At 38.0% G+C, this 27,664-nt stretch overlaps 1 protein-coding gene across 1 annotated transcript; it reads right to left on the bottom strand.

Annotated features, from left to right (window-relative positions):
* Positions 1-4,558: 4,558 nt before the first annotated feature.
* LOC109624124 (ethanolamine kinase 1) lies at positions 4,559-27,664 on the bottom strand. Its single transcript, XM_069528851.1, has 8 exons — positions 27,186-27,664; positions 23,226-23,488; positions 21,554-21,706; positions 15,502-15,650; positions 14,984-15,067; positions 13,375-13,535; positions 9,795-9,868; positions 4,559-5,169 (listed from the first exon to the last, which is right to left on the bottom strand). The coding sequence occupies exons 1-8, from the start codon at positions 27,330-27,332 to the stop codon at positions 5,100-5,102; spliced, it is 1,101 nt and encodes a 366-aa protein (XP_069384952.1). The 5' UTR covers positions 27,333-27,664; the 3' UTR covers positions 4,559-5,099.

The following is a 27,664-nucleotide window of genomic DNA, read 5'->3' as shown; positions in this document are numbered from 1 at the left end:
AAATGCCACTTTGAAAGCAGCTGGATTGTTTGACTCAAAGACACGGCTGCAGCCTTGATGAGTGGAACTGTGTGCGACCATGAAGAGGTAAAGAACGCCATTGTTGCAAGTGCACCCCTCATTTGACCTGCTGTCATCCTTTTGTGCTTTCCTCACAGATGAAGACACTAGACACAGTCATGCAGAGGAGGAAACTCAGACATTTCAGAGCATGTTGCATTCATTTTGCATGCTCTAATGTGTTTATTTCATTGACTAGACATCAACTTATTGTTCATTATTCTAAATGGTACCAAGCCCTACAGGCTTCCAGTTTGTAGACATCTCAACAACCTTGGATTATGTTTGATGCATCAACCCCAAATCTCTCTCCCATGACAACAACAACATTTACACATGATACAATTTCAGTTTATAGTAACTGTATGCGTCATTTCATCCTTTTCTCTAACCAATATCAAGGCTTTTAACCCCTCAACCTTCACTGCTACTTTCTGAAGCAATTATGTAGAGGCATTATACTTGGAATGCAAAAGTTCAATGACAATGCAAATAGCGTGGTCCAAAATAAGCAAATTTCGAAATCTGTGCCAATCAGGTCTGTGTCTCCTGGCTTGGTTCTAGATGGGTCGCCATGGTTTGGATTTGGGTAGAACATTTCGGGCCTTTCAGGTTTGGGCACCAATTTTTTGAGCCATTGTGAACATGTGGACAACTCACACATATGCAGCTGCAACATCAGACTGTGAGAAAGGCTCAATGAAAATGGTGAAAACAGACTGGAGGTCAATGCTGGGTGTTGGCACATTTTCTGACCCTCTACTCACATCCCTGGGTATTCCACGATATGACCCCACTCCTGCAGTTGAACGGTGGCACTCTGACTGCTTGAGAAGCCAGAGACCTTGTTTCTTGGATGGCTGTTCTGAGACAGAAGTTGTTTTTAAAAAGGACAATGAAAATTAAGTGGTGGTAGGTTGTGTATAATATGCAGCTCTGCTAGCTCACAGACTAGATCAATCAACACTTTGAAAAGAGGGTGAGAGGATGGGATACATCAGTTGCATATTTTTAAAAGTGTTCTATTTGAATGTACTCTTTGAATCAATTGAAACATGTAATGTTCTTTAACCTTTTTGTTTTCAGTGAATCTCAGTCTCCTTTGAAAGGTAACTTTATAACCCAAAGATCTGACTAAGTATAAGAGACAGTGAACCAAAGGCACACAGACACAAGTAAATGGTTTTAATGATCATTTGAGTAGCGAGATATTCAGTACTATTGTTCATGCCTGGTGATAAGGTTGTCGACATCTAAAAGCAAACTCCATCCTCTATTGAAGAAAGTCATGTGATATGATCAGAAACTCTAGAACAGCTACTAAACCTTGGACTGTGTGGTGAGTTTTTGTCAACTTCTTTTTCCAAAGACAAGGGTGAACTTTCATGCGCTGTTTTACTGTCTAACTTTTTCATTTGTTTTCCTTAGAGTATCCGCTGTTGGCAACTAAAGCCTGATTAAGGGCTTCGTGATTATGTTTAGGCAACTGAAAGCACTTGGTTAAGGTTCAGGAAACATTGTGGTTATGACAAATATATCACAAGGTTAGACAACCAAAGCACTTTGTTGAATGCAGAGAAAGGTTATGGTCTTGGTAGAATATTGAAAAAGTCAGCGGTGATTTGAAGGATTAGACTGTGGAACTAATGAGCTTTGTACTGTCTGCATCCACTCTGCCTTCCTCCCCACAAAGTTTCGCTACAGCATAACATCACTCTGCACAAGAGCAAAACCATCATCAGTCAACATAATCCAGGTGCCATTACATTTCCCCCTAAATGTATTCTGAAAAAAAGTGCGAGTATAATTCATCATTGACAGGATTTTAATGCCAACTCCATACAGCACAGCAGGTTTGACAACTATGTTAAAGAACATAAATTGCTCATATTTTGTTGATTTACTCTGTTAAAAGCACACTATTCCACTTCTGTCCATCCTGGGAGAGGGATCTCTCCCTTGTTTGAGATTTCTGTGTTTTTTCCGGTAAAGGGTTTATTCTTTTCGGTAGATTTTCCCCACCCTTGTCAAGGTTTAAACAGAGAGGTTATCACACCATGTCCAGATTGTTAAGCCCTGATTTATGAATATGAGCTTTAGATAAAATTGTAACGTTTAAATGGTATTAGGATGCATAATTTAATTAGGGTTATTACTTGAAAAGGTCTACAGGCTCTAATGTTCAGAAAACACATCACTGTCCTCATACTCTCTCGTGCTGGAGCTCCTCTTTTCAGCCTCTGTCTGAAATGCTTTGTTTTAGCTCCTGTTTCTTTAAGACCCCCCCTCCTGTAGAAGCCCAGTCTGCTCTGATTGGCCAGCTTTGCCCACTCTGCTGTGATTGGTCAACCTGTTCCACTGCATGTAGGAAATGTCTGCCTCCGCTCTCACTTTACCTGGCTTTGTTAGGGGGGGTGTCAGACTAGCTCCTAATTGTTATATGTGCAAATGTAGGGGATTGTGATGTCACAAGACATTGTGATGATGCTGATATTATTTCATATTGTTTCAGGAGCTTCAGAACTAGTGTTTTCTAATGGGGAGAGGAACTGTCACTTTTAATATACACAAAGCACCTATATAAAAAGCATATTAGAATTTAATGTTATTTAATGTTTTGCCTGTATTTTATGTTTTGCCTGTGCTTCTGTCCCCTGCATGTCTGCCTCATATGAAATTATTAAAACTTATAGATTACAGGTTGCAGAGGCCACATTAACCACATGAGAAAATGACTGTAACACCTTTGATCGTTGTAAACCCCTTCCAAACACAGGAGTAAGGAACATTATAGCTTTAGATCACAAAGTCAAAAGTTAAATTTGACATATGTGAAACTTATTAATTACACTGCTCATTTCTGTCTTTTAATGTCCTTTTATTAAGCTTTTATGTAGGTTTGAGGAAGAGAAGAAAGTTTGCTGCAGTGTCCATTTTGTCATTGTATCTACACATGAGCACTTGAATTCATAAAAGTCATATTTTGTAATTCTATATTCGAAAAATAAGAAGCATTTATTGTGACACTATTTAAGTCGTCAGTTTATTTACCACACTTAGTTTAATACTTGAGTCAAATATCAACACATTCACACTTCCCCTTGGAGTGTTATGTCTCGTCAAATATGTTCAATTTAATTATGTTCATGTTTTAAGTTATGTCATGCTTGTGTTTAGTTCATGTCTAGTCTTGTGTGTTTTGAGCACTATGTGTCAAGTTAAACTTCACTCATGTCTAGTCTTGTCGTGCACTTCCTGTTTTATTTTGTACTCACCTTTTCCTTCTCGTTTCAGACCCTGACTTCCTCCCTTTGTGTGTTTTTCCCCCCTTAGTGATCGTCTTCCCCTGATTGGTTTCACCTGTTTTCCCCTTCCTCTTGTATAAATAGTCCTCGTCTCCCTTTGTCCGGTGCCAGTTTGTCTTGGTCATTCCATGTGAGTTATGAGAGTGTTGCTTCTAATTCAAGTTTATTTGCCTTTTCAAGTTTGTGATCTTTTGTTTGACTCAGTGTTTTGTTGTGTTACTTTTTTGATCCTCCACGAGAGCGCTTTTTGTTTGTACACTTTTTTGTCCTGAAATAAACCTTTTTGTTTCATTTCATCACTTGCTCTGAGTCGTGCATTTGAGTCCACCAGTATTCAAGTCTAAGGTCGTAACATGGAGTTGATGTCTCGTGTAGTCTACACATATTGTTCCAGCTTTCACTTCGCAGAAGTTACTGTCAGCCATATACTGCCTGGAGCAGCTGACGTTTTCTTTAATTTTTCATGCTATGTTAGCACACTGCACAGATAAGAGAAATGTAAATAGATGAATGAGTGTAACAGAGCTTTGACATGTGAGATCCTCCTCTGCCATGAATCTAAACATGCTAAACCTTTCCAGCCATTATATATACATGACTCAATTATTAGTATATGCCTTTCAGTTAAACACTGAGCTGGATGTTTGGGGGCCAGGTATACATGGCTGCTTCTTAAAAAACCTCAATTAACCTAAATGTTGCCATCCCTAATGTTATAAAAGATACCTGTACTATCCTGTACTAACCCCAAGTCCAAATATTTGTCACATAAAAGGCTTCCTGTGCTGTAAATCCTCTATATCTGGTTTCTCAATTAACTCAACTGAAATAATTAATTCAAGGTATTCTTATCAAAGTTAGTAAATTAATTTAACTTGGAAAAAACCAGCTCAATAAACTCAAGCTAACGTGAATCAATAACTGTTCAGTCAGACAGAAACGTTAAAGATAGATTTGGCTGCTGTTGTATTGTTTTAACAGTTAGTTTTTAGTTTGGCTCAAAGTGTCTCCAGCTGTTGCTGCTGTTGGAGCCACTAACAGTCCACAGATAACAAACACGACATGCTAGGCTGCCTCCAGTCACCTTATTAAATTTAGAACATTCTGCGAAGATGATTTATATACACACCAGCTTAAACTATTCCAATACTGTTTTTAAACACCCTTTTGAATAATGGTCGATACCTTTGTAAAAGATTTTAAAATGTACAATTTATTGTGTGCTTGATGAACATCTCATGAGGTACCAACAAAGCAGCTTCATAACAATTTGTTAGGACAAAGAAGGACCTAAAATAGAAATTTAATTCAATAGAAACATGCTTTCTATCAGAACTGTTATAGGCACGAAACAAGGCAGGAAATATCCCTGTCACTGGTTTTATGATCAGGCTCAGTATGTGTGGCTTTGTGCGACCCAACTAAATGTGGGAACAATTAATGTGTTTCTGGCGTGAGCTTCATCTCAATTTGCCAAATAGCCTTATTGGTATACCGACTGTGGTAAAACAAATATTTTAAAAATCACAATGATAGCAAAACATATTAAGTCACGCTGCAGCCTGAAACAACAAACAATGGGAAGCACTTTTATAAACTCAGTCTGGGCCTTTCATTGTGCACTGGAGGTTGTACAATGAATCAAAGATTGACATGGTTCGCATCAATGAAATCTCCTCTTGGACTAACAGAAAAGGTAATGCTGATATATGCTGGTGCCTCTGGTTTCTGTTCCTAGCTCGTTGTCAGTCCAAAATATTCCTCTTTCTTCTCAAAGTAGAAGTTGAGTCGTGCCGTGGCATATCTGGCAGGACAGCAGAGGACAGAAGAACATGATGAGAGAACATGATGATACTCTACATTTGCACTTTGTAAATATTGTGACATCCACAGAAGTAATTGATCTTAAAGAAGGCACCATTTTGTGTATTATTTAATATACTTTACACTCTTATAGTAATTTCTAGCTTGTACTTTATACAACAAAATATGAGTACCAAATGGCAAGTATGAATTATGTGTATCAAGAAACATTCCTTTATGTTACATTTTATACAGAATATAAAATAATGCCCATTATCAAACGCAATCCACACAATATTGCAATAACATTCAAGAATTGAATTAAATGCATCACAAGGTGCCAGTGTATTTGTTGTTTGCAAAAACCTGAAAAAAAACAGCACCAACTCCCTCTTAAATAAAACGCGTGTGTCTGACAGCTCTGCCAAAGCGCATTTCAGAGCTTAAATGCAAAAAAAGTGATTTTGTATTTTTTTTCCTAACCATATTATTAATGCTTCAATAAATCTGATGTCTGAGGATGCTGTTGCCCTTGGCTATTATACTCTACCCTTTGAAATTAAGTGAAGTTTCAAAAGCACAGAAAATGGAGGTACAGAGAGGAGTTTGTCCTTTAATCATTGCTTTCATTGAACTCCTCAATGCAGAATCCATTTTCTCTCACTTATTGCGCAGTGAGACAAAAATATAATTCAAACACATGCCATTTAGTTACTTGTATTCCATCACTCTGTTCCTCACCTGTGTCTCTGGGTAAAACTGCTCTCTAATTATTGTGTCAGAGTCTGGCTTCTCTTATCTGCTGTATGCAGTTTCTCTGAGGAGTCGTTTCTTTCTTGTACTTTCTTTTCTTCACTTGCGGTGTCATGTTTAGTTGTAGAATACACACGAGCGTGTTTATAGATATATGCTATACAGTATGTGACTCTCTTCAAACCAGTCCCAAAGAAATAGTTTGTTTTTATTCAGTTACACATGTTGAGAAAATTCTAGAGGGGTAAAAATCCCTGGTGGTAGCCGTGCAGAACCAGCACGCAATTTTCACCTCGCTCATTGTGGCTTGGCAAACTGAAATACGTGTTTTCTCTGGACAGTCGTGATTCTAAGTAAACCTTGTGCAGCAGTGGATGATTGACAGCTGAGTCCTGACTGGACAAAAGCAGCACCTGTTGGGCCGTCGCTGAGGAGGGTGCATGGCAGATGTTCAGCTGAGAACATCACATTTCTCCACGACCATCTTCAGTCTCTTGAATATTAGTCAAAAGACTGGAAGACTCAGTATCTACTAAAATAAACTCAATCAAATGCTGATCCTGTCTGTGTGTGTGTGTTCGGTCCACATCAGCCTCCCGCTGTTGTAGTGCGATCTCCTCTACAACAGCAGATTGCTGCAGTTTGTGTGTGAATGTGGAAAATGATTTGATCACAACAGTGAGTGACTCAGTATCTAATTCTTTCTTATTATCAAAGAGCAGTTTCCGAAATATTCAGCCAGTGGCCAGTATATCTTTTTTCATTCATTATTAATAATTTAAACACAATCAAAATTTAAACCAGGGCATTCTCTAATTTGATAAAAAAACTTGGGAATAGATACGATTTTTTTCAAATTGGTAGGGTTCATTTTTTTATTTGATTGTTCAAGACACATTGAATCAACGTTTAAATAAATATTGGATCAGATTTAGGATGAACATAATGTTAAAAGAGCCAAAACCACTCATTGAGGTTTTGGATTTTTGAGAGATGGCCTGGTTTGTCCCGGAATTCATCTCTGTACTTTCTCAAACTTGATTTCTCAGTAAATTCTTCCGATTTAAACATGGGATTAAAATCTGTGTTAGATTTGTGGCAGATACTATATAGAACAGACAGAACATTTATTTTCTATTGAGATGTTGGTTTACAGAGAGACATCAAAATACAGAGTCTCATTGAGAAATCTGATGTGAAACAAATTCACTATTCACTATTATTCTATTCACTTTAACTTAACAATTTGCTTTTATGTTTAAAATAAGTGATGAACTGTTTCTGTCTCTCCTCTGTAAGAAATGCGTTAAAAATATTTTACTTTTGAACAAAACACAAAATCACATGCCCTCTCTCACATTAATCATAATGACTAATCATTTTTACACTAGCAGGATGAAAAACAATGAAACGCCACGTGATAAATATAAAATAAATTAAATGGACATTCACTTGGGTAAAGTGAAAAGAGTTGTCAGCTTATCTAGAAAAGTAAAAACGCATTGGTCATAGCCTTTTGTTCTGTTAATTTAATTACCTGTCACACCTACACCCTGCTTAAGTGAAACTATTCTTGAGTATACCCATTTAAAAGGACAGCAGCCTTCACATACAATCCCATTCATCTGTGTTTTTATTGAGGTCGACACCTAAAACTGGCGTGCTTAACGTTTATCATCATCAGTGATGAAACTGAGATGTTTTTCTATTTAGCAGAAGTAGGGGAAAATGAACTCCCTCCGATACAGGTACTCCGTTTCACAATGTGCTTTTGTGCACGATTTCCCCCAATTTTGCAGTCAGGCTATTCCAAACAGTGGGCCTCCTCCTCGTTCATTTCCTCATAATAATGTCTTTGTCAAATAACGGCTCGCCTTGCCAACACGTCCACAAATCTAAACCGCTGACTCGCAGACACTTTCAACACATGAATAAAATCATACAAGGAAAGTAAATACAGACGGTGGAGGGCGGATTGTGCATTCCCCTTGTGGCTCCCTATTGTCACATCTACATCTGGCCCTGGTTAAAGCACAAGGTCTGGGCGACGCCTGTCACTTGTTGGGAAGTCGGCGGAGATTTGGCTCAGGGGGATAACAGTGGGAAGAAACACACACACACACATGCACACACAAACAGACTCTAACTTTTTATCTCTTTCCTCAACAGAACTTGTTTATCACAAAAGCATAAGGCAGCAGCGTTGTGTTTTTTTCCCCCCAGCAGATAAGGGAAATAATAGTACACGGATAAGCCCAGCTAGAGCTTGTAGTCCTCACAAGTAACTGCGGTGAAAGCCATTATTTTTTTATTACATTAAATGAATGAAGGAGGCCTCCTGCAGTGATCTTTCAACAGATACTTGTTACCTGACTCTGCACAAACCTTTTAGCCACCTTCAGCTTGTTGTTTTGGTCTTACAGTTCAATCCTAATGCTCTCAACGTAATTTCCAGCCGCAGCAGCAGCAGCAGGCAGTAAGGGGGCTTTAAAGTTGTGCATTCGATGTTCAGTAACTCACCAGCAACAATCAGCTGACCAAAAGACATTTCTTCATTTAGGAAGTTAAACGAGAATAGCAAGATGTTTTGGAATCTGTCGGCTATGGTAAGTCATCATTTGCAACGTGAACAATCAAGAAACAGATTTCTGATCGTACATGCTGCAAAGAATGATGCAGATGGAAACAGTTTTTTTTTGCTTTGATGGTGGGTTGTTTAAATGGCACAAAGCACGAGTGTTGTATTAAGGAGGTTGGAAGGTTAGCTTTACCTTCAAAAGTTAGGTCTGTTTCCCCATCGGTACTGGTGCTCTAAGAGCTCATTTCATAGTTTAACCCTCCAGTTAAAGAAGCGTAACCTGACCCTCACCGTGCACTTTAGGACAACCTCAGCCAGCAGCTTAGGGGAGCAGACGTCTAGCAGCAAATGTGGCCTCAGCCAGGGATGAGAGACGTATATGTAAGTGAGGACCGGCGGCACAGGAACAATAGTGCCTCTGTGCCTCGGCACCCCTCTGGATCACATTTCCTCTGAGGTCCAGATCGAAATGAGGCGGGGGCCCTGTCGCTGATCTAACAAGTGGGCAGAGAAAGCCACACAGAGGGGAGGGTGCCGTATGTCAATAGTGATTATGATCACCATCACAACTGTGGCGGGTGTGGGGCGCACAGAGAAGGGAGAAAGGGAGAAAAAGAAGGGGTGGAGGGGAAACTTTTTGCCCTCCTGAACTTTATTGTCTGGTTGCTGGTAGTGAGGAATGTCTCCTGGACTTGTTTAAAGATAACCATCATGATACACTAGAAATAAAAGAAGTTGCCTTTTTCTGAAAGTTTTTGTGAAAGCTTGGCCTTCAATCTTTCCATGATGTGTGGTTTAAGAGTGAGGTAATTTCATGAGTAAATATTTTGTCTGCATGTAGTAGTGACAAGATGTGTAGAAGACGTCTGTGTAATCTGCCTGTTTTACGCCAAATTCTGGATACACACATTCTTTAAACACGGCTGGAAAAAAATATATCCACACTTAAGTTCAGTTGGACTCAAGTTCTCAATCTGTTATTGGAATTTCTCTGCCAACAAATTCTTTTTCAGGCAATCCTAAAGAAGCTCCTGTTTGCTTAAACATTGTATTCAAATCCTGAGAGCATCTGCAGCACACATATTTCTATTTGTTAGTACGTACTGTATGATAAAGGTATTCTCCAATAAGTTTTTCCAGTGAGATTATGAGGTTTTAACTTTCATGGTGGTTTTATGTGTTCCTACATTTAACTGTTGTTGAGGTGGTGTTCATGTGAAGGTGGTGCTTCATGTCCGGAGGATCTTGATTTGTATAGTGACAGTTTGTGACCAGCAGTTGATAGGAGTACAAACCTCTGGAAGTCAAAGTCAATAGAGGAGTGGTGTGACTGCAGGATGGCCCAGAGACCCCAGAAGAAGTTGGATGCCTGAAGGAGGAGATAGAAAACATGAGTACTGCTGACTGGCTCTGACAGCATGTTGTCAAGGTGGCTGGTGTCGAACACTTAGACAATAAAAAAGACAATTCTTGAATAAACTAAACGTGCTTGCTTTAATCCGCAGCAGACGAACCTCTCGTCTGCTTTTGTCACTGTCAAAGTTGCAGAAAAATACATGAAGGTACTTGATTTGAAAGAAAAGAATTACATAGAGTACTACAGAAACTGCCACATTACCTAACACAAGTTGCATTTAGCAATATAGTGTTGATTTACACACCATTAAAAGATTATTATGTTTTTATCAGTTTTTGCTTGACTCAAAGTGAAAGTACCAAATTAACTTTTCGACTAGAGTAAAAGTAATAAAGTAGTTGCATTTAAATTAACTTATAGTATTCGAAGTGAATCGTATTCCCTAATGCAATGTCAATGATTATGGCTGAGTCTTGGTGCCGTCGCCTCCGCTGCTGCAGGCACACATTGCAGTTGTTGTAGCATGCAGGTCTAATGTTACCTGCCCACTCTGGTTCCCGCTTGTTATTAATTACTTTTGAAAATGTCACAAAACAATATAATCATGTAACACATGGCATTGTAAAAATGTAGTGGAGTAGAATGTACAGCTATTTGCTGATATATATATATATATATATATATATATATAATAAATCAAAAAATAAAATAATAATCTACTAGTTCAGATGAAAATGGAGGAAAGTACAGTGATTTAGGAACTGCGTTTTGTAACATCCCACCACTGCATAAAACCTCACAACGTAATGATGTTGAAATTGTCATCTGATAAAAGCTTAAAAAACACACTTCTTCTTGACCCCCTGTGGGAGGTCACAGCAGGGTCACATGTCTGCATCTTGCTCAAGAACACTTCAGCAGGGCAGGTGTTCGCTTACACAAACTAAACAGGAGCCATCTAATTAAACGACAGAATTATTAAGTACATGCAATATGGGACTGGAATGTGTTTAAAGTGGTAACATCTGGGTTACGTTGGTGGTATACGCTGTGGCACACACTTTTTTTAAATTAAGCTTGTGGTACATCATTTTCTTTTGGGTAAATATCACAGGTGCTGTGTGGGCTCACTGATATCTGTCATGTTTTGGTACATTTCTCTGTGCTGTAGACCAGAACTGTAAAGCTACACTTCAGTGCGTACTTCTCCGTCAGAATGACAAACCTCCGCATTGAATGGTTCCCTCCTTAATGGCTTTGCTCACTTAGGCTTGCGGACTTCCATGCCTCCATAAATTTTTGTTGTTCTCCACCCTTATTGTAAATCTTCATGGTAGGACCACTAATAGCAAGTCCTAATAAGATCCAGACAGGCCTCTGTTCTGCGGCCCAGTGATATAATCACATTTTTATTTGATAATCAAATAAAGGGTGGAATGAAATATTTGAAGAACGATGTGTGGTTTCCCCTTGGCTTTCTTCCCCTCCCTGGCAGATTTTCATCTCTAATCTCTGTCTTTAGCTAGAGAGAGAGATTGAGCTTGTTTCCATTATGATTAATAACTGCTCTCCATTAAGAGAGCATTAGTCTAACACTGTGCAGAGGCCATCAGTGACAGGGAGCCATTGAGAAAAATGAGAAAGAGAGACATGTGGGGAGTGTGACATCACAGAGCCCTAGGCCATAGCTTCCACATCACAGGGGATCCCTGCGGAAGACAGGATGAGTGGTAAAGACCCCTCGGTGTCTTGGCACAGTTTGCCCAGGATTTAGGTTTTGGCATCTGGCCAGGCTTTGTCAATGCTGCACAGCGGAGCCACACAGCTTCCCTCAGAGCTCACTGGTTTCATGGCTCCTCAGTTTTTACTATTCATGTGTGTTATCATCTACCGAGACTCAACTATCGCGTGAATTCAATGTAGTTTGATTATTATGAGCAATTACAAAGTGACACCAAAGTGATATAAAAGGATAAAATTACATTTAATCAAATTCTTAAAAGAATGATCAGAAAAAACACATAAAAACATAAAAAAGAAACAGATGAAATTAATAATTACGGCTGTTTTAAAAATGATCAAAGCTGGATAAACATAATGAACTAAATCTGCTCTTAGAAAATGTGATGAGAAAAATGTAAAAATCTAGTGAGATCTGTATGTGGAGAAAATTAACTGTCAATTACTGCATGGACATGTCTTTCACTGTGTAAAATGAATATGGGCTGCAATAACAATTATTTTCAGAATAAATTAATCAGAAAATCCTCTTGATTCATTGTTTGATCTTTGTCAATGTCAGAAAAGAGTGAAAAATGTTCATCAGTTCCCAAGAGCCGTCTTCACATTGCTTTATTTTTATAGGGAAAACTGTTGAAAACCTACAGGCATTTAATTAACCGTCATAGAAAACCAAATATTTAGTTTGAGAGGCTGGAGCCAGTGAATTTTTGGCATTTTATCTAAAAAAGAGAAACATTTAATTGATTATAAAAACTGTTTTCAAGTCATTATAATGTTTCACATTATCCTAAGATGAGAAGAGAAATAATAAAAGGGACCTTGGATATTTTGTTTCTTTTGTCTCTGGACATACAATTTTACAGAAACCAAATTTATTGGGCAAAATGAAGTTATACATGATTTTTTTTTAAACCGAAAATTTCCACATTGAAACCATAAAAAATACACCCTGTGATTTTCTCAATTAACAGGCTCAGTTTCCCTCATTTTGACACACGGCCCTTCAAAACGAGTGGAGCTGGAAACTTGGCTTGTAAAGCGTCAGTGATCAATTTCTCCAACATCCCTTGGGTCTTCCTCGGTTTGTCATAGAAAATCTGACTTCAATCAGCGTGATGTTATCGCTTCTCTCACTTCATTCCAGGCCATATTTCTTTCCCCTCCGTCGCTCACTTCTCCCTCTCTGTTTGACTGAGGCACGAGTTATTTTAAAAAGTAAAATGCTTCCTCATCATTTCTGGGCTATTTCAAGAGACATTCACACCAGCCCCAAATTGATCGGACAATTCTACATATTGTGTTGAGTTATGGAAGCACGTTTTAGACGGATAGCCTGGCACCACTTGAGCCACCAAAGAATGAAAATTGTGGTAATGAGAAAAAATTGTTTTGGCTGCTGTCTTTCACTTTTCCCTTCGGCAGTTTCTAATCACGTCAGATGGAGCCCATCAGACTTTGAGCAGTGGTGTGTCAGCTGTGGATCGGTTTCTTTGAGGAACCTTCTTTTTTTTGCTGGAAAAGTAAATTGTTGAAATGTGATGGCGAGATGTTGCCGCTCGGCCATTACAGAGGTCTGCACACATATGGATATCTTTGAAATGTGCACTCCAATCTCATAATACAGAGATATTTGAGGCCCTCCGAGAGATTAATTTAAAAAAAGGAAATAACTGTTTAGAGATTTGTCATTATTCAAAGTCTTTTACAAACTGCCGAGGTGCTGCATGATGACACATATTAGCATTTCTACAAAGTCGGAGGGAGCAGACACTTACCAATGAGAATTTGCAGACATGAATGTAAAGCTTTGTGACTTCTGCCTTGGTAACAGTGACCTCACACCCTGTGCTGTGCTTGTAACTCTCCAGATAGGTCATCAGCCAGTCCCTCTGCAGCTCCCATCTCGGGTACAGGCTGTAGTTAACGTCATTCACACCTTCAACAAACACACATGCACATTATAAAATAACTTTTGCCAATGTAAAAAAAAAAAATAACAACACAAAACAGAAAAAGTGCTCTTTTCAGAGAACAATTCTTTTATTTTAAACACACACATTGCTAAACACAAAAAAATCAACTGAGCATATCTAACACATGGTAAATGGTCTATGTTAATATAGATTTATATAATATATTACATTATAATATTTATATAACACAGTGTAAATCTAGAGATTGACGCAGTGCATTCTGGTACAAAGAACTAACAGTTATTGATCATACCTTCACAATACTTTTGTCATATGAGTGACTTCTATAAGAAAATATTAGAACATAGTAAAAAATTACTTTCCCAATTTTGATGTTAGAAAAATAAGCTGAATGTAATTTAGTGTTGTTATTACAGTAAGTTTTTTTTTTATTCTCCTACAGTAACAATTTACTTTAAAATTAAGAGTTTACATGAGGCTTATATAATATGCATTGTGATAGAACTACTCAACAGTATGTGTTATGGTTGAATTAGTTCAACATTAGTTCAACATTGACCAACTGCAACAGCAATTACACTGATCATGTATTACACTCACACAATGTTCATGCACTGAATATAAATACTTTGTAAAGTGTTATGATGCAGGACAAAGTAATTTTGCAATTTGTTATTGCTACTTTACCTTGAATAAAGACTCATGTGCACTTTCAGTTGAAATCTTAGTGAGACCAATAAGATTTTAAGAAATCGTTAGTAGTAAAACAATTATAGCTGCTTTTTCCCTTCGTTAGGAAAAAGTGAAATTAAAAATAGATATTTGTCTTCTCTTATGAATATTTGTGTTCATGACATTACTCATATTCCAGAGATAATATGTCGATCATTTTCTAATGCATGTGACAAAGGATAACGATTAAAATATGCTGAAAATCAAACAACATTCATTCACAATATGTGTTTATATATCGGTTCCTGAACAAAAGAAATGTTTCTGTTCAGTTTCATAATATTTTCTCAATTACAAGGCACACTCTCCTTCACTGTGACACAGGAGTTATCGAAACCCACAGATGTTTTTACACGAGGGTTAACTCAGTCAGTATCATGCATCATTCTCAGAGGCTGCACCAAGTTCCTACTGCACGGCTTATTTTCAGATATGACTTCAGATTCAATCGTTTGAAGATGGCAAGCGTTGGCATGAAAACTAAAATTTCATTATACACCAGTCTCAGTCCTTATTATCACCAGGTATACATACAGAATAAAAGAATATTTGTAGCACAGGATTCATGCTACAAATAAAGATAAAATGATATAATGGTTTAACCGATGATTATCATACAGAATACACAGCATCCAGGACATCAGCCAATCTTATAAGTTCTGTTCCCTGATAAATGATTCCAGGCAAATTGAACTGCTCGACCACAACACACACCTACCGGCAAATTCGTTGAAGTGATTGCCAATATCGAAGGCCTGGTAGTTGTAATCTGCGTACTCGTAGTCGATGAATTTCACCATTCCTGATGGAGGAGGAGAGGGAAATCAGCAGCTGTTACCACGACATCATGACAAACACATCTCAAGAGAGCTGACTCCTTTTATTGGAAGTACAGGAGTCAAAGGAATAAGGAGTCACCATGGACATTCTTGAGAAAATGAAAGAGGAAAATAAAAACATAATAAATAGGAACTACAAATGGGGGGAGGTGATAAAGTGGGAGCACATTTTCAGTGGTGCAAAGGTTTTTCTTCTGTGTGTAAAATAAAGGGAATGAAAAGAGATACATTCACTTACTTTAATATCTGTCTTTTACTCTTGACTGTATTCACCTAATTTGATTCTGATTGATGAATATCTGCTGCATGTCCACAAAATATCATCACAAAGCACTTCATTTCAGGATTCTATCCACCACCCTCTCCGCGGTCGCTGATGTGCGGAGCTGTTCCTCACCCTCTTTGTTGTTGTATATTATGTTTTTTGTCAGAAGGTCGTTGTGGCAGAGGACAGTTGGCGAGTCGATCTGCAAGAGATGTCTCTTCAATGACTCCATCTCCGCTGACAATGTCTCAAAGCTGGGCATCTCTCCTGGAGCCAAAGAACTGTAAGAGGTCAAACCACTGAAATTCTTTTTTTTGCATGATGGAGAAGACAAGATTGTCACCACAACATGTGGAAGAATGTTTCATGAAAGAGGAGAGTCTTTGATTCATAGCTGTAAAAGGCAGTGGGCAAGATTGGCCACCCAGGTTCAACACCTGAAAGTCACTGAAGTGAACACAGCACATTCATGATTACCAGATACTAAATAAAGAGGTAGTTTAAGTGGAATATCTGTCCATATTATTCATCTCATATCATATTTGAGACAGTGTATCCAATACAATCAGTCAGTATTCTTCACTTCTAAAACAAAACGCAGCTGTATTGTTAGATTTTCTTGAAACATTACAATAAAGGAAAAAAAAATAAAGCAAAAAAATATACAACTAAAAATGTATCCCTGCATAATTATGTATCTAGCTTTTTGTCTCTGCAACTCTGGTGCTTTATTTTACTGTGGATAGCGGTAAAAGAAAATATTTTACTGAACATCGGGATGCCTCCCAACATTTTATGAAAAAGAGCCTTTTGCTAACTCACATTCACATTTGTATGAATTTTGATTGATGCACACTGTCCCCTTTCAAATAAAGAATTTAACATGTAAGAATCCTGGATCCAAATTGTTAAATTAAGTAAAACTACAAAATTGTGTTACCAATGGAATGTAGGCGATTGTAAGTATCAAAATGTAATATTAAGTAGGAATATTACAGTGTTACAGTGTTGTTTTAATTTTGTCAACATTATACTGTGTACTGTTGGATCATTTAACCTGTAACAATTTCCTATTTCATGAGCTGATTGGTATAAGTAAAGTGTAATCAGTAAACTAATCAAGTGTGGTTGACAGATACTTCTGAATAAAAGTGCAACATTTTCTGAAGTACATATTATCTCGGAATGGAAACTCTGAAGTAATATACATGTTCCTACATGTTTTACAGAAACAGTTCTGTATTGGCATAGATAGTTTTCTTCTCTATCAATCTTATTGTCAGGTAAGCTAAAGACAGAACAAAACAAAAATTAATTGTTGAAAGAGAAAAATCACTAGAAAAACATTTTGAAAATTATCTGCCTCATTGTGAACTACTGCTATTATGTTTTCACTTTAAAGTTCCCCCCTAAGTGAGAATTTCCACTTAAATGCTGTGTCTCACTTGTATTTAGGTACAAGTGAGCATTAAGGCCACAAAAAGGGAAAAACAATATCTGAGATTTTGAGAATAAAATCATAAATTTACAAGAAAAGAAGATGTAAATGTATGTCATAAAGCCATGATATTATATCATCATAACATGAAAAGATTGTGTAAGACACTAAGCCTGTTCTGAAGATAGAACCACACAGAGCTGGAGGAAATTACAGCTTTTGTGGAGAAGAAAATGTTTGGCAGCGGTCGACTGTGAGGCTATCATACTATCATACCGTTAATTCTCATATTATTATGTCTTCATTCTCCAAATCTCTGATATTTTTACCCTTTAAGTGGCCCTAATACTCATCATATGTAGGAACTGTTCCAACCTAAAAATAAATCTATTTGAGGGAAAAGACTTAAAATGGAAAAAAATTGGGTTAAGGATTTAATCTTTTCACAAGGAAAGTGTGTAAGTACAGTGGCTAACAGACAAAATGCCAAATTTGTATAACCTGTATAATGAAAGTAAATCATATGGCACAGTTGGTGGAGGGAGCGAGTAAGTTTGCATCTTCTAAGAAGATATTTGTAAACTGAAGCGGTTCAAGGAGCCTTGTGAGGTTATGCCTTGTTTTCACTCTGTTGATTACTTGATGTATCAAAGAAGGCACTAATGTCCTTGGACGTCAGTTCAAAATGCATGCGGAAGAAACACTGCATAAGCATCCCACTCCTAATTAATTTTCGTGTTTTTCTTTCCAGTCATCAGGCCACGACAAGAGGGTAGAGTAATTTAAACACTACCTATTTATTCACATGGGAACAAAGAGACAGTCCTGTATTATACACACTAGCAGACGTAATTTAGTGAGGCCTGTTAGGAATGCACAATAAAAGCAGAGGAGCTGAGTCTTGTTTATAGTCGTGCCACCGAGGCTACGCAGCCTCCTCCTCCTACACAACTGCAACAAGTCATTTATGTATATCATCTTCCTCCTCTTCATCCTTTCTTCCTGCTGTGGGTAGACAGATTGAGGGGAGACTAATTAAATGAAATCAGGTTGGGATCCAGACAATGAGATCTAAATTTGACTGAAGTAAATTTTTATATATTTAAAAAATATTCCTCGAGCATATCATGGTTCCTGCTCACTTTTTAATGATTGTGTTACATTTACTGTAACTGTTATTTTACTCTATTAGCCAATGAATGATTATAACACGATTTCATTTCAAATTTCAGATTTTTTTTTCCTCAAACCCACTCACCTATGAAATTCTGAAAGCGACCCGCTCTGTCATGCATAATTTACCAGGCTCCTCTCTGATATGAATTAAAACACTCAGTCAAACGGTGAATAACTCTGATTCCTTTTCAACCCATTCAGTTTTTTTAACTTAAAAATCTGACTTTATCATAAAAGCCCACGAAAGCTAAATGAAAGACTTCCATTGACTTTAAATGGAAACCTGTCGTCTTGCCATCAGATCTTTTCCTCTCTCTTTTTCTGTCCTTTTCATGGAGCATACTGCATCAAGTACATTCGCCTCCTGCTCCCTGTCAAGTCTCTGTACGGTAATTAGTGGAATATCCTCCTCTGGCGCTTCATTATCAATGTGCCTTATTTACATATGATTTCAAACACCAGCCGAGCTCTGCTGATTTTTCTTTCCTTTTTGTGGTTTTACACGATTCATGGCAGTGTAAACGGGAGACATGGCAGGGGGCCTTTGGAAGAAGAAGAAGAGGTTACACTCTTGCTTTCCATTGCTTTTCTTTCTTTTCTCTCCCATCTCTGACTTCTACTGTGCTCTCTCTCTCTCCCTTCGAACCTCGCAGCTGCTGTAGCCTCTTTCGTTCCATCTTTCCCCTGTCTCTCTCTTCCTCTCTCTATCTGTCTCTCTCTTTTAGCACAGCGGGTGGCTTAAGAGCTGAAGACCTCCTCTGCAGGTGCAGCCTCTTCCTGCTCTCTCTCAGCCTTTCTTTTACCATTTCCTCTGAAGATCACATTCATAGCAGCACTCACACATGCTCGAGTACAAAAGTTTCTCTGATGCCTGTTTAAAAAAGCCTTTTGCTTGTTTTCCCCCATTCTTGGTCTTTTCTGTCCGTACTTCTTTCCCCCCCCCCTCTCTCTCTCTGTAACTTGGGGTAGGGGTTAGGTTTAATTAGTTACGCTTAAAGTTAGCATAGGGACTCCTGTAATGTCCTCTATAATGTGCCTCAGTGTGTGTGTGGTCATGTAACAAAAAATGCAGACTCAAGAGGCCAGTAAATATGCAAGCAAATATACAGATCTTAGACATACAATATAAACTGTAACCATAAACAGACATCTAAAATCTAAAGAACTCTTGCTGTAGCATTCCTCCGTCTCTTTATCATACTTGTCTAATGCTCTTTACTATCATTCATACCCGAATAGATAATATTTTCCAGATCGTTTGAGTTATTCTGCTCGTCTGTTTGAGCCGCAGCGGACTCTGTCAACCCACTGAGTCACACAAATGTCTCACAGAATAGCACCATCTATTGGGCCTATGAATCTGGTGCAGTTTGCTCCAGGAGATGAATATTTTAGTATTTATCCTGCGCTACTTCTCTGAATAATAAACACACTTGTTGCCTTTGCTATGCGATAAGCAACAAATATTGAGGAGCACTTACATTAGAAACATGGTAAATCAAATGAATTTCCTGTTTCTTCATTTAGTAGGCTTTTTTGTAAAAAATACATGTGCTGAAAAATGAGGCAGATGAAAAAGCAGATGCAGCAGAATTTATTGCCGGAGCTAACATATCTGTTTCTTGTCTCGTGTTCTCTTAGATGTTTGTGGGGCTTTTGTCTTTCTGAATCCAGGAAACTAAAACAACTTCTTATCATAACATGTCATTTCCTCCACATTGGCTCTCTTTAGGAATGACTCAATCTGAAGCAAATTTCTTTACCCACTTGCTAAAATTCAAAGAAGAAACACCAGTTCTTTAAAAGAGCAACTCGGATACTCCTGCTTCAGTTTGGGTCGACTTCCGACCTCTTCTCTGCAAACATAAACAAGGTTGAACGTTTGACCGATAAGGCAGAGCTCTGCAGGAAGCTTGTGGCCCAGCGTCTGTTTCTTTGTAGTGTCTGGAGGGCCCTCTCACCTCTCACCCCGTGACCCCTGTCAGAGATAATGCAATGTCATTGCCACAAAGGCCACTCCCCCGCCTCGTCCCTCTGACCAATGACAGCTCGCAGACAGCCTCCATCCACATGGGGAGAGAGGTGAATGTGCCAACACAACAACTTGAGCACAGACTGTCCAGTTACTTGTAAGACAATAAATGGGTGGAGAGGAGCACTGTCGGCCAGTTTGAGAAATGTGTCTTTAGCCTGTGAGAAAATGATAACTCATCAGTAGAAGTGCTGCCGCCTAAAAGATAAAAATGTGGAAAATGTGGCTGGTTTCTATCATTGTGATGATTTAAAAAATACCACTGAGGTTGCCTTGCAACACTACCTGAATAGGTATTTGTTCAACCCTAAGGCTACTCAGGCCAAACTCACCTGTATCTTAGCACTAAAATAATAAATAATACAACCAGTTTTACAAGGATACCTTTTTCAACCTGAAACTTCATTGCCTTGGCTTAATTTCTTTGAAGAATGTGAAAAGCTTGTGACAATTTCCTCACATATTTATACTCCTAATACAATGTGGAGGTCAAGGACACAGAATCACACACACTGGCATAGACATACTGGCAAAGTGCATTCCCTAGCCCCTTACCCTAAACTTACCCATGTCAACTAAATGCCTAACCCTGACCTCAACCGTATTGTAACCTTTAAAGAAAGATTTAACCCTCAAACCGTTGAAAGTGAGTCAACTGCTCCTACTTTCCCCTCCCTTCCTCTTTCTTTTCCCATCTGTGGTAACCTTTACACAGTTGTTTCAAAAAACGCTTTCGAATTTAAACATTCTACTGCACAGCTCCCCTCACACGTGTTCTTCAGAAGGGGACAAAAGATGAATAACTCAGCACAGGTGCGTAGGTCATTTGAGCTACAATCCTCCACCAGCAATATGAGCAAAGGATTCTCTTCTCGGTGGTCCTTGGAGCTAATATTTGAGGAGAGTGAGACATTTCAAAGTGGAAGAAAAGAATGTTTCAAAAAAGAGTAGAAATAACTTGAGGCAAACACAGAATGCGTAATATGTTAAATATGACAAAGTGTGTAAGACCAGGCTAAGAAGTGCTAGTTTGGTAAGGTAGGGTATTAGAAGTGTTTAGAAAGTTTTCAAGAGAGGGGCGCCACTGTTCAATAGCATTTGCTAACTCATTGGGCAACATTTGATTTGGGCCAGTGGAGGTTCATGACTACAGGAGCAACATGTGATCGCTTAGGCTGATTGGAGACCAGATGTGTCGCCTAATTCTGTACATTCATCGGTTTTGAGACAGACCGATAGAGCTGCCATGCTTGGTTCTAGCTGCCACGGCGAGATCGGGTGATAGCCATTCAATAGGTTTGGCAAACGGTCAGTTGCCTGTGCTCTTCTTGGTTTTTGCTTCATCACTGCTAATCATAAACACTTTCTGATAAAATAAACTAGTTCATTCCAGAGTCATTTTCAATTTTATATCAATTAAATCATAACAGATTGCTGATATAATCCAACAAAATCACTAACAACTAATCAATTATCCAGACTTAAATGTATATTTATAAAATAAAAATATATTGAGATAATGTTGTGATGATCTGTACCTTTTTGTGCAGCACTGCTCTGCTGGGCTGCTGTTGATACTGCTCTGCACCAGTGTGAGAAAGTGGGACATTTTTGTCCAGAGCAGAGGTTCAACAGACACACCACATTTTGGCCGGATAGAGTGGATTCTCCCCATCTCCGCTGCTATCAATCTGCAGAGAGAAAACATTTTCTCAGATGAGCCTGGCTGATGCTGTTATTGCACAAACAATCATTATCAGAGTAGACACACAACTCCCTTTCCATTTAGCACTCTTATCTTGTTCTTCTTTTCCCCCAAAAAATGGGCTTTGCTGAATTTGTGACCTTTTGACCACTTGAGTGCTCATTCTCTAGGCATCTTAGTGGTGACATCAAGTTTTCTGGGTATTCCCCACAGAGGGTATCAGGCAACGCAAAGTGATTGATGTCTGTCATGGCCCTGGCTGTTCAGCCATGGTAGACTGTGTTGTGTCCTACTGGCCTGTGGTGAGAATAATGATGCTGGCCTGTTATCATCAGAATGATGAATGAAACAGGGGCCATGGGTAAACAGCATTGCTCAACATGAAACATAAGTCAAGACAAACACCTGCATCAGCACAATTGAAATGCCTAACACACACACACACACACACACACACACACACACACACACACACAATACCTCCAACAATAACCTCTCGCTGTTTTCTTACAAAACAAATGTTCAATGTTTCACATCATTCGCAATAAACCAATTATAGACTTTGACCACTGAATAGAACTGAAAATAATAGCGTTTGCAACATGCATTATGTGCAGAGAAAGTGATTTACTGCCATATTATATTTAAATTGAAACATCAAATAAGTATCTCTGTTTAGATATATAAATACATTTTTGTTTCGATTGTGAACTGAGTGATTTGTTTCATGTAATGGTGTAATAACAATTCCTTCTAGGTACTTTTGGCTAAAGGTCAGTCACAACAAACATAATAGATGCAATATAATCTTCTACTAAAGTTAGAATATATGACAATATTTTATTTACCCAATATACCTCTTAACCTCTTAAGTGGTATATTTCATTCAATTAGTTTGAGTAGTAGTGTATGTGAGTGCTTTTCTGTTCTCAAAGTCATGATAAATATTTTTTTCATTTCTTTTCACTCCCCTTAAAGGTCCAGTGTGTAAGATTTAGGTGAAAGGGAACTATTGGCAGAAATTTAATGTAGAATAATGCTGATGATGTTTTCACTAGTTCATTCCATCTTAATTGTATGAATTATAATTTTCTTTACCCCAGAAAAGGCCCTTTATATCCTTTATATTTTGTTTGAGGGGGTCCTCTCTATGGAGGCCGCCATGTTTTTTTACATTAGTCCAGACTGGACAAACTAAACAACTTTTTCATGTTTGGAAGGTATCGATATGACTAAGTTCTACACACTGTACCTTTAATCTTAAATATAAGAATGATTTCTTTTTGAGAACAATGAATTCTGGATAAATAATATATTCTATGTCAGTGTTTTATTTCACCCTTTTTTTCCCTTTCAATATCAACCTGGACAATGGTCATCATACTGCTGCATGAACATGCTGCGGGACTGTTCCCCTGTAAGAGCACATACAATCTCAGCATGTTGTTTCTTACCAAATCAACTTTGCAAACAAAATAAAATGTTGAGGGTGTTCTGGCAGAGACCTGTAAATGGAGGGTTGTCGGAGCAGCTCATCATCCAGGACCGTTCCTCTGACAAACTCGTAGCAGATGCCGTTCTGGAAGCTGCAGTAGATCTGCGGACCACATCCATGGGAGTGGAGGACCTGAAACATCTCCACCTCCTTGTCCCGGTTCACATAGAGCTCCGTCATTCTGCCATACAGTCTTACCAGAACACACCCGGGCTCCTGAAGAGAGCCCACATGGCAGCCGATCAGCTGGTTGGTGATGCCCCCTGTGAAGGTCTGGAATTAAAGGAAGTCAAAGAGAATACAAAAGAAAATCTTATATCTTGGAACAAAACAAACAAATCACTTGTGTCATAATATGGCATCAATTCACCAAGCTGTAAATGTAACAAAGCATTCAGAACACTGAAAACAATGCAGATTTATTGAAAACATTGTAAAGTGTTTATGTGTTTTTTTCACAGATAATGACAATTTAGTGAAAATACAACCTCTTGTAAAACAGGGGGAGATCTTTACTATGATAGCGTTGACATTATTACTGTCATGTGGCCAATAAAATCTTATCATTGTTCAAATAAGGAGTTTATATGACAGGCAGTTAATGTAATTACTTTGTAATGTTTAATGAGTCACTTTCCTGAAAACACAGTTTGAGTTACTGTTTATCTATGACAATCTTGGAATCTTAAATGAATAAGTGAACAAATGGCATATGTTTAGTTTCAGGACTCTGATTTAAAAACTTGTTGTACAGTATAATTTAACAGACCACTCATTTATCACTGTCATGGCTCATTACCTAAACTATTTTACCAAGGTGCCATGCAATGTCCACCAGAGAGGGAGGGATTAGCAGCTGTGTAAGAAATATTAAGGTAGTATTATTATATTATCATCAAATCAGACTTGCACCGTGTAATAAAGCACAAGAATACCTGTTGGACTGGTATATGATAAAGCTGCTGCTTGTATTGTGCAGTTTGCATTGTATTTGATGGGAAGTTAGTTACTCATTGAAACCCCATAAGCCCTGTAAATTCTAACACAACAATTGGTGATAGGTGGTTTTAACAAGAAAGTAAATCAACCAAACCCCAGATTCATTTGGAACAGTTAAGATGTTACATAAAATTTCAGAACAAAACAACATTAATTACACAGAATAACACAGATGTTAAAACACATTTAAATCTCCTATATTATTGAAAAGGATCTACTACTCCAACCTGAAGCAAAAAACAACCAGTTATATATAAAATTCAGATTAAACTGACGCACATAAAAACAGAAGCATATGCACATGTATACACAGCTGCTGCCTCCACTTGTTTTTTGTCTTTAAAGATCACACTTCCAGCACACTGCTCTGTGTGTGTACACAACAATCCCACATTGACCACTGTTTGCCTGCCGAAGCCTTGTCACACATTTGTTGTCTTTCAGTGGTTTCTCAAAGTCTCTCATTCTCTGCCACAGTCTCAGAGGCATTTTCTGAGCCTCAGATGGGACCTGCAGACAAAAGGTTTTCATCTTGATGGAAGTGAACAAACAGGCCGGGCAATTTTGATCCTTTCCACCAGCTTTGACAATTTTATTAAAATAATTTTTGTCTTGTTTTGATTTGTATATTTATACATATTGAATATACTTATATGAAAAGTAATTTCATTTTTCTGTATTTATTAGCATTTACAAATAATTAAACACAAATTTAAATCATATTATTTTAATCTCTCTCTAAAATGTTTGAACGTATTAAATAGGTCGCCAAATAAAGTGTACGAAACACTCAAATTTATAAAGTTACATTGCCTAGAGTTTGATATATTGTGTGTTATGGCAACACATGAAAAACATCGCTTAATATCACACAATGTCCCCCCCGGGGATCAATAAAGTGATTTGATTCTGACTCTGATCCTGAAATATGAATACAAGCCATTACAGAGTGTAATGTGAAAGAAAGAACTAAGATTTAAAAGCATGGACACAGCAGGAGGACCTGTCCTCCCCCTGCATATTCCAATCAGATGAACACAATACATCATTAAAGAGGCTGCTGCGACATGAGGGCTGAAGGGAAACATCTACTCCTTTGTGTACATTACTGGACCTGGTGTAGATTGAGAGGTCATCCGTCCAATGTTCTGTCACCTAACAAACATAAACCCAATTTCTCTGAAAGATTGGACCTTGTGTTTGCACATGGGACCAGAATGGGATTATTCTGTTCTGAACAGATGCTCTGACAACATCTACACATCTGTTTCCAGGGTTTAAAAAAAAAAGAAAAAAGAACTTACCTTGGGTTTTCTGCTTTTGTACAGTGTTCAAAGGTTCTTTTTTATTAAGTGCAACCTTTGTACAAGATATGAGACATTAGATTTCATTAGAGAGGTTTTCCATTGCTAAAACTAAATGATACATTTTATTTTATTTAAACAAAAAACATCAGATGTTAGGAGTATTCACCACAGAAATCTACAGTATTATCTCGTTTTAATTTATTTATTTTTTTCTAAAGACAATTCCAGCAATCTGTAGTCTAAGGCCAAAGCTTGAAATTGTAAATGATAAAGCTGGTGATTTCTCTATATTTACTGATGAGCCACTAACTAACAGTGTTCATGCTTACTGCAATCAAAGATTCTACCCAGTGTGGCTTATTGAGATGGATGAGAGTGGGAGAGCGAGATAGATAGATAGATCTATAGATAGATAGATAGATAGATAGATAGATAGATAGATAGATAGATAGATGTCTGTATCCCGGGAGATTGAAAAACAGAGTAAGAATTTCATTACATGCTTTAAACTGTGTTTATCTGCTGTGTACATGACAATAAACATCTTGAATCTAGATAGATAGATAATATAGATAGACTTATTTGGACGGTCAAAAGCTAACAATCTTTTCAGTCAAATTGATTTGACGAATGTCATGTCATGTGTTCCGCTGTTTTAAATGCTAAGTTATTAGTTGACATTCTTACACTGATTATGATATCAGGTAAAACAAAGTAAACAGAAAAACATTTGGACTCCTCAATATTTTTAGGAGGTTTTAGGGTGTGTTTCATATTTCTTCAACTTTAATTATAAGTAGCCCATTCAGAAAAACACATACACATCAGCCTCTGACTTTTTGACTTGTAATTTTAATTCAGTGTCTTCGTGATTGAGACTGACTCAACAACAGCATGCACATCAACAAACTATAGGCAGAATGGCTGCTGACGTTTATTTCACACTTAGATAAAGTATCAATATGAAAGTAGTCAATTCCACTAATCCTTCAACGTAACCCATACCTCTGCTGAGGCTAACGTTCTATCTAGCTATATTATAGAAAATTATAGAAAATGACAGAATATTCCAGGACCCGTCTGTTTATCCAGAACCATCAAAAAAAAAAACAGAGCCTTACCCAAAACACATTTATAGGCTCTTATTGGGTCATACTCCTCCACAGAATGTCATGGATATTAGTTGAGTAGTTTTTGAGTAATTCTGCTGTCAGACAGACAGACAAACAGAAAAAAGTCAATGAAAACATAACATCCTTGGCCGAGGTAAAAAAAATAATACTTCATTTAGGTTCATTTGGGATCATGTATGTACACTCCCAAGTTGTCTTGCCGACACTGTGTGAAAGAAGCACCAGTGAGGCCTTAACATTCCTGTTCTTGGAGTCAATATCTGATCAAAACACCCAAAACTTGATCCCTTAAAGCTGACACAAATATCTGTAGTAAGATTGTGAAGGTCGATCAGCCCACGGCAAATGTAAATCGAAATATAAAACACATAAACACTATAAAACACTATTTCACAAGGAATAAAGTTCTGTTGTTCTTCACGATTGAACTACCAACTGGAGAAGATTTTACAAACAGAAGCATACAAACTTGATGTTGACAGGCTCAAAGAATGCCAGGTTACACATACATCTGGAGAAACATTCACCTACCTTCATCTGAATGTCCTGTGCCTTCCAACGAGGACGGAGTCTGCTGAGAAGCTCCAGGATTCCTCTCCAAGGTTCATGCTCATCAATACGGATGTCCACATGGAGGAGCCTCTTCCCAGCACCAGCATCCATTTTCAAAAAAGACATTTTGAGGTGCAGAGTTTCAGACCAAAGTCCTTCTCTGTTCTATGTCCAGCTGAGTTATTTCCAGTCTAATCAGTTCCTCAAAACATCAGCCAAACATCAGTGAAAATATACAATAGAGCGCTAACATCTACTTCAACACAACTATTCAAGTGCCAACAGTTGTGTCTGCAAGTCACTGAAATTGTCCACTTGAATGTCCAGTGACCAGCAGCAGCCCAGCTTGCTTATCAGGGGCCAATGTTCCTATGGGCTTCTTCATCCCCACTGCTGCTCAGTTTACATATTAACCACCGGTTACTCTGCAGCAGACAACGTGAATTGATAGACACAAA

This window comes from Paralichthys olivaceus, chromosome 7 (assembly GCF_024713975.1).
Source record: "Paralichthys olivaceus isolate ysfri-2021 chromosome 7, ASM2471397v2, whole genome shotgun sequence".
Taxonomy (NCBI): Eukaryota; Metazoa; Chordata; class Actinopteri; order Pleuronectiformes; family Paralichthyidae; genus Paralichthys; species Paralichthys olivaceus.
This window is presented reverse-complemented; position numbering and strand designations above follow the sequence as displayed.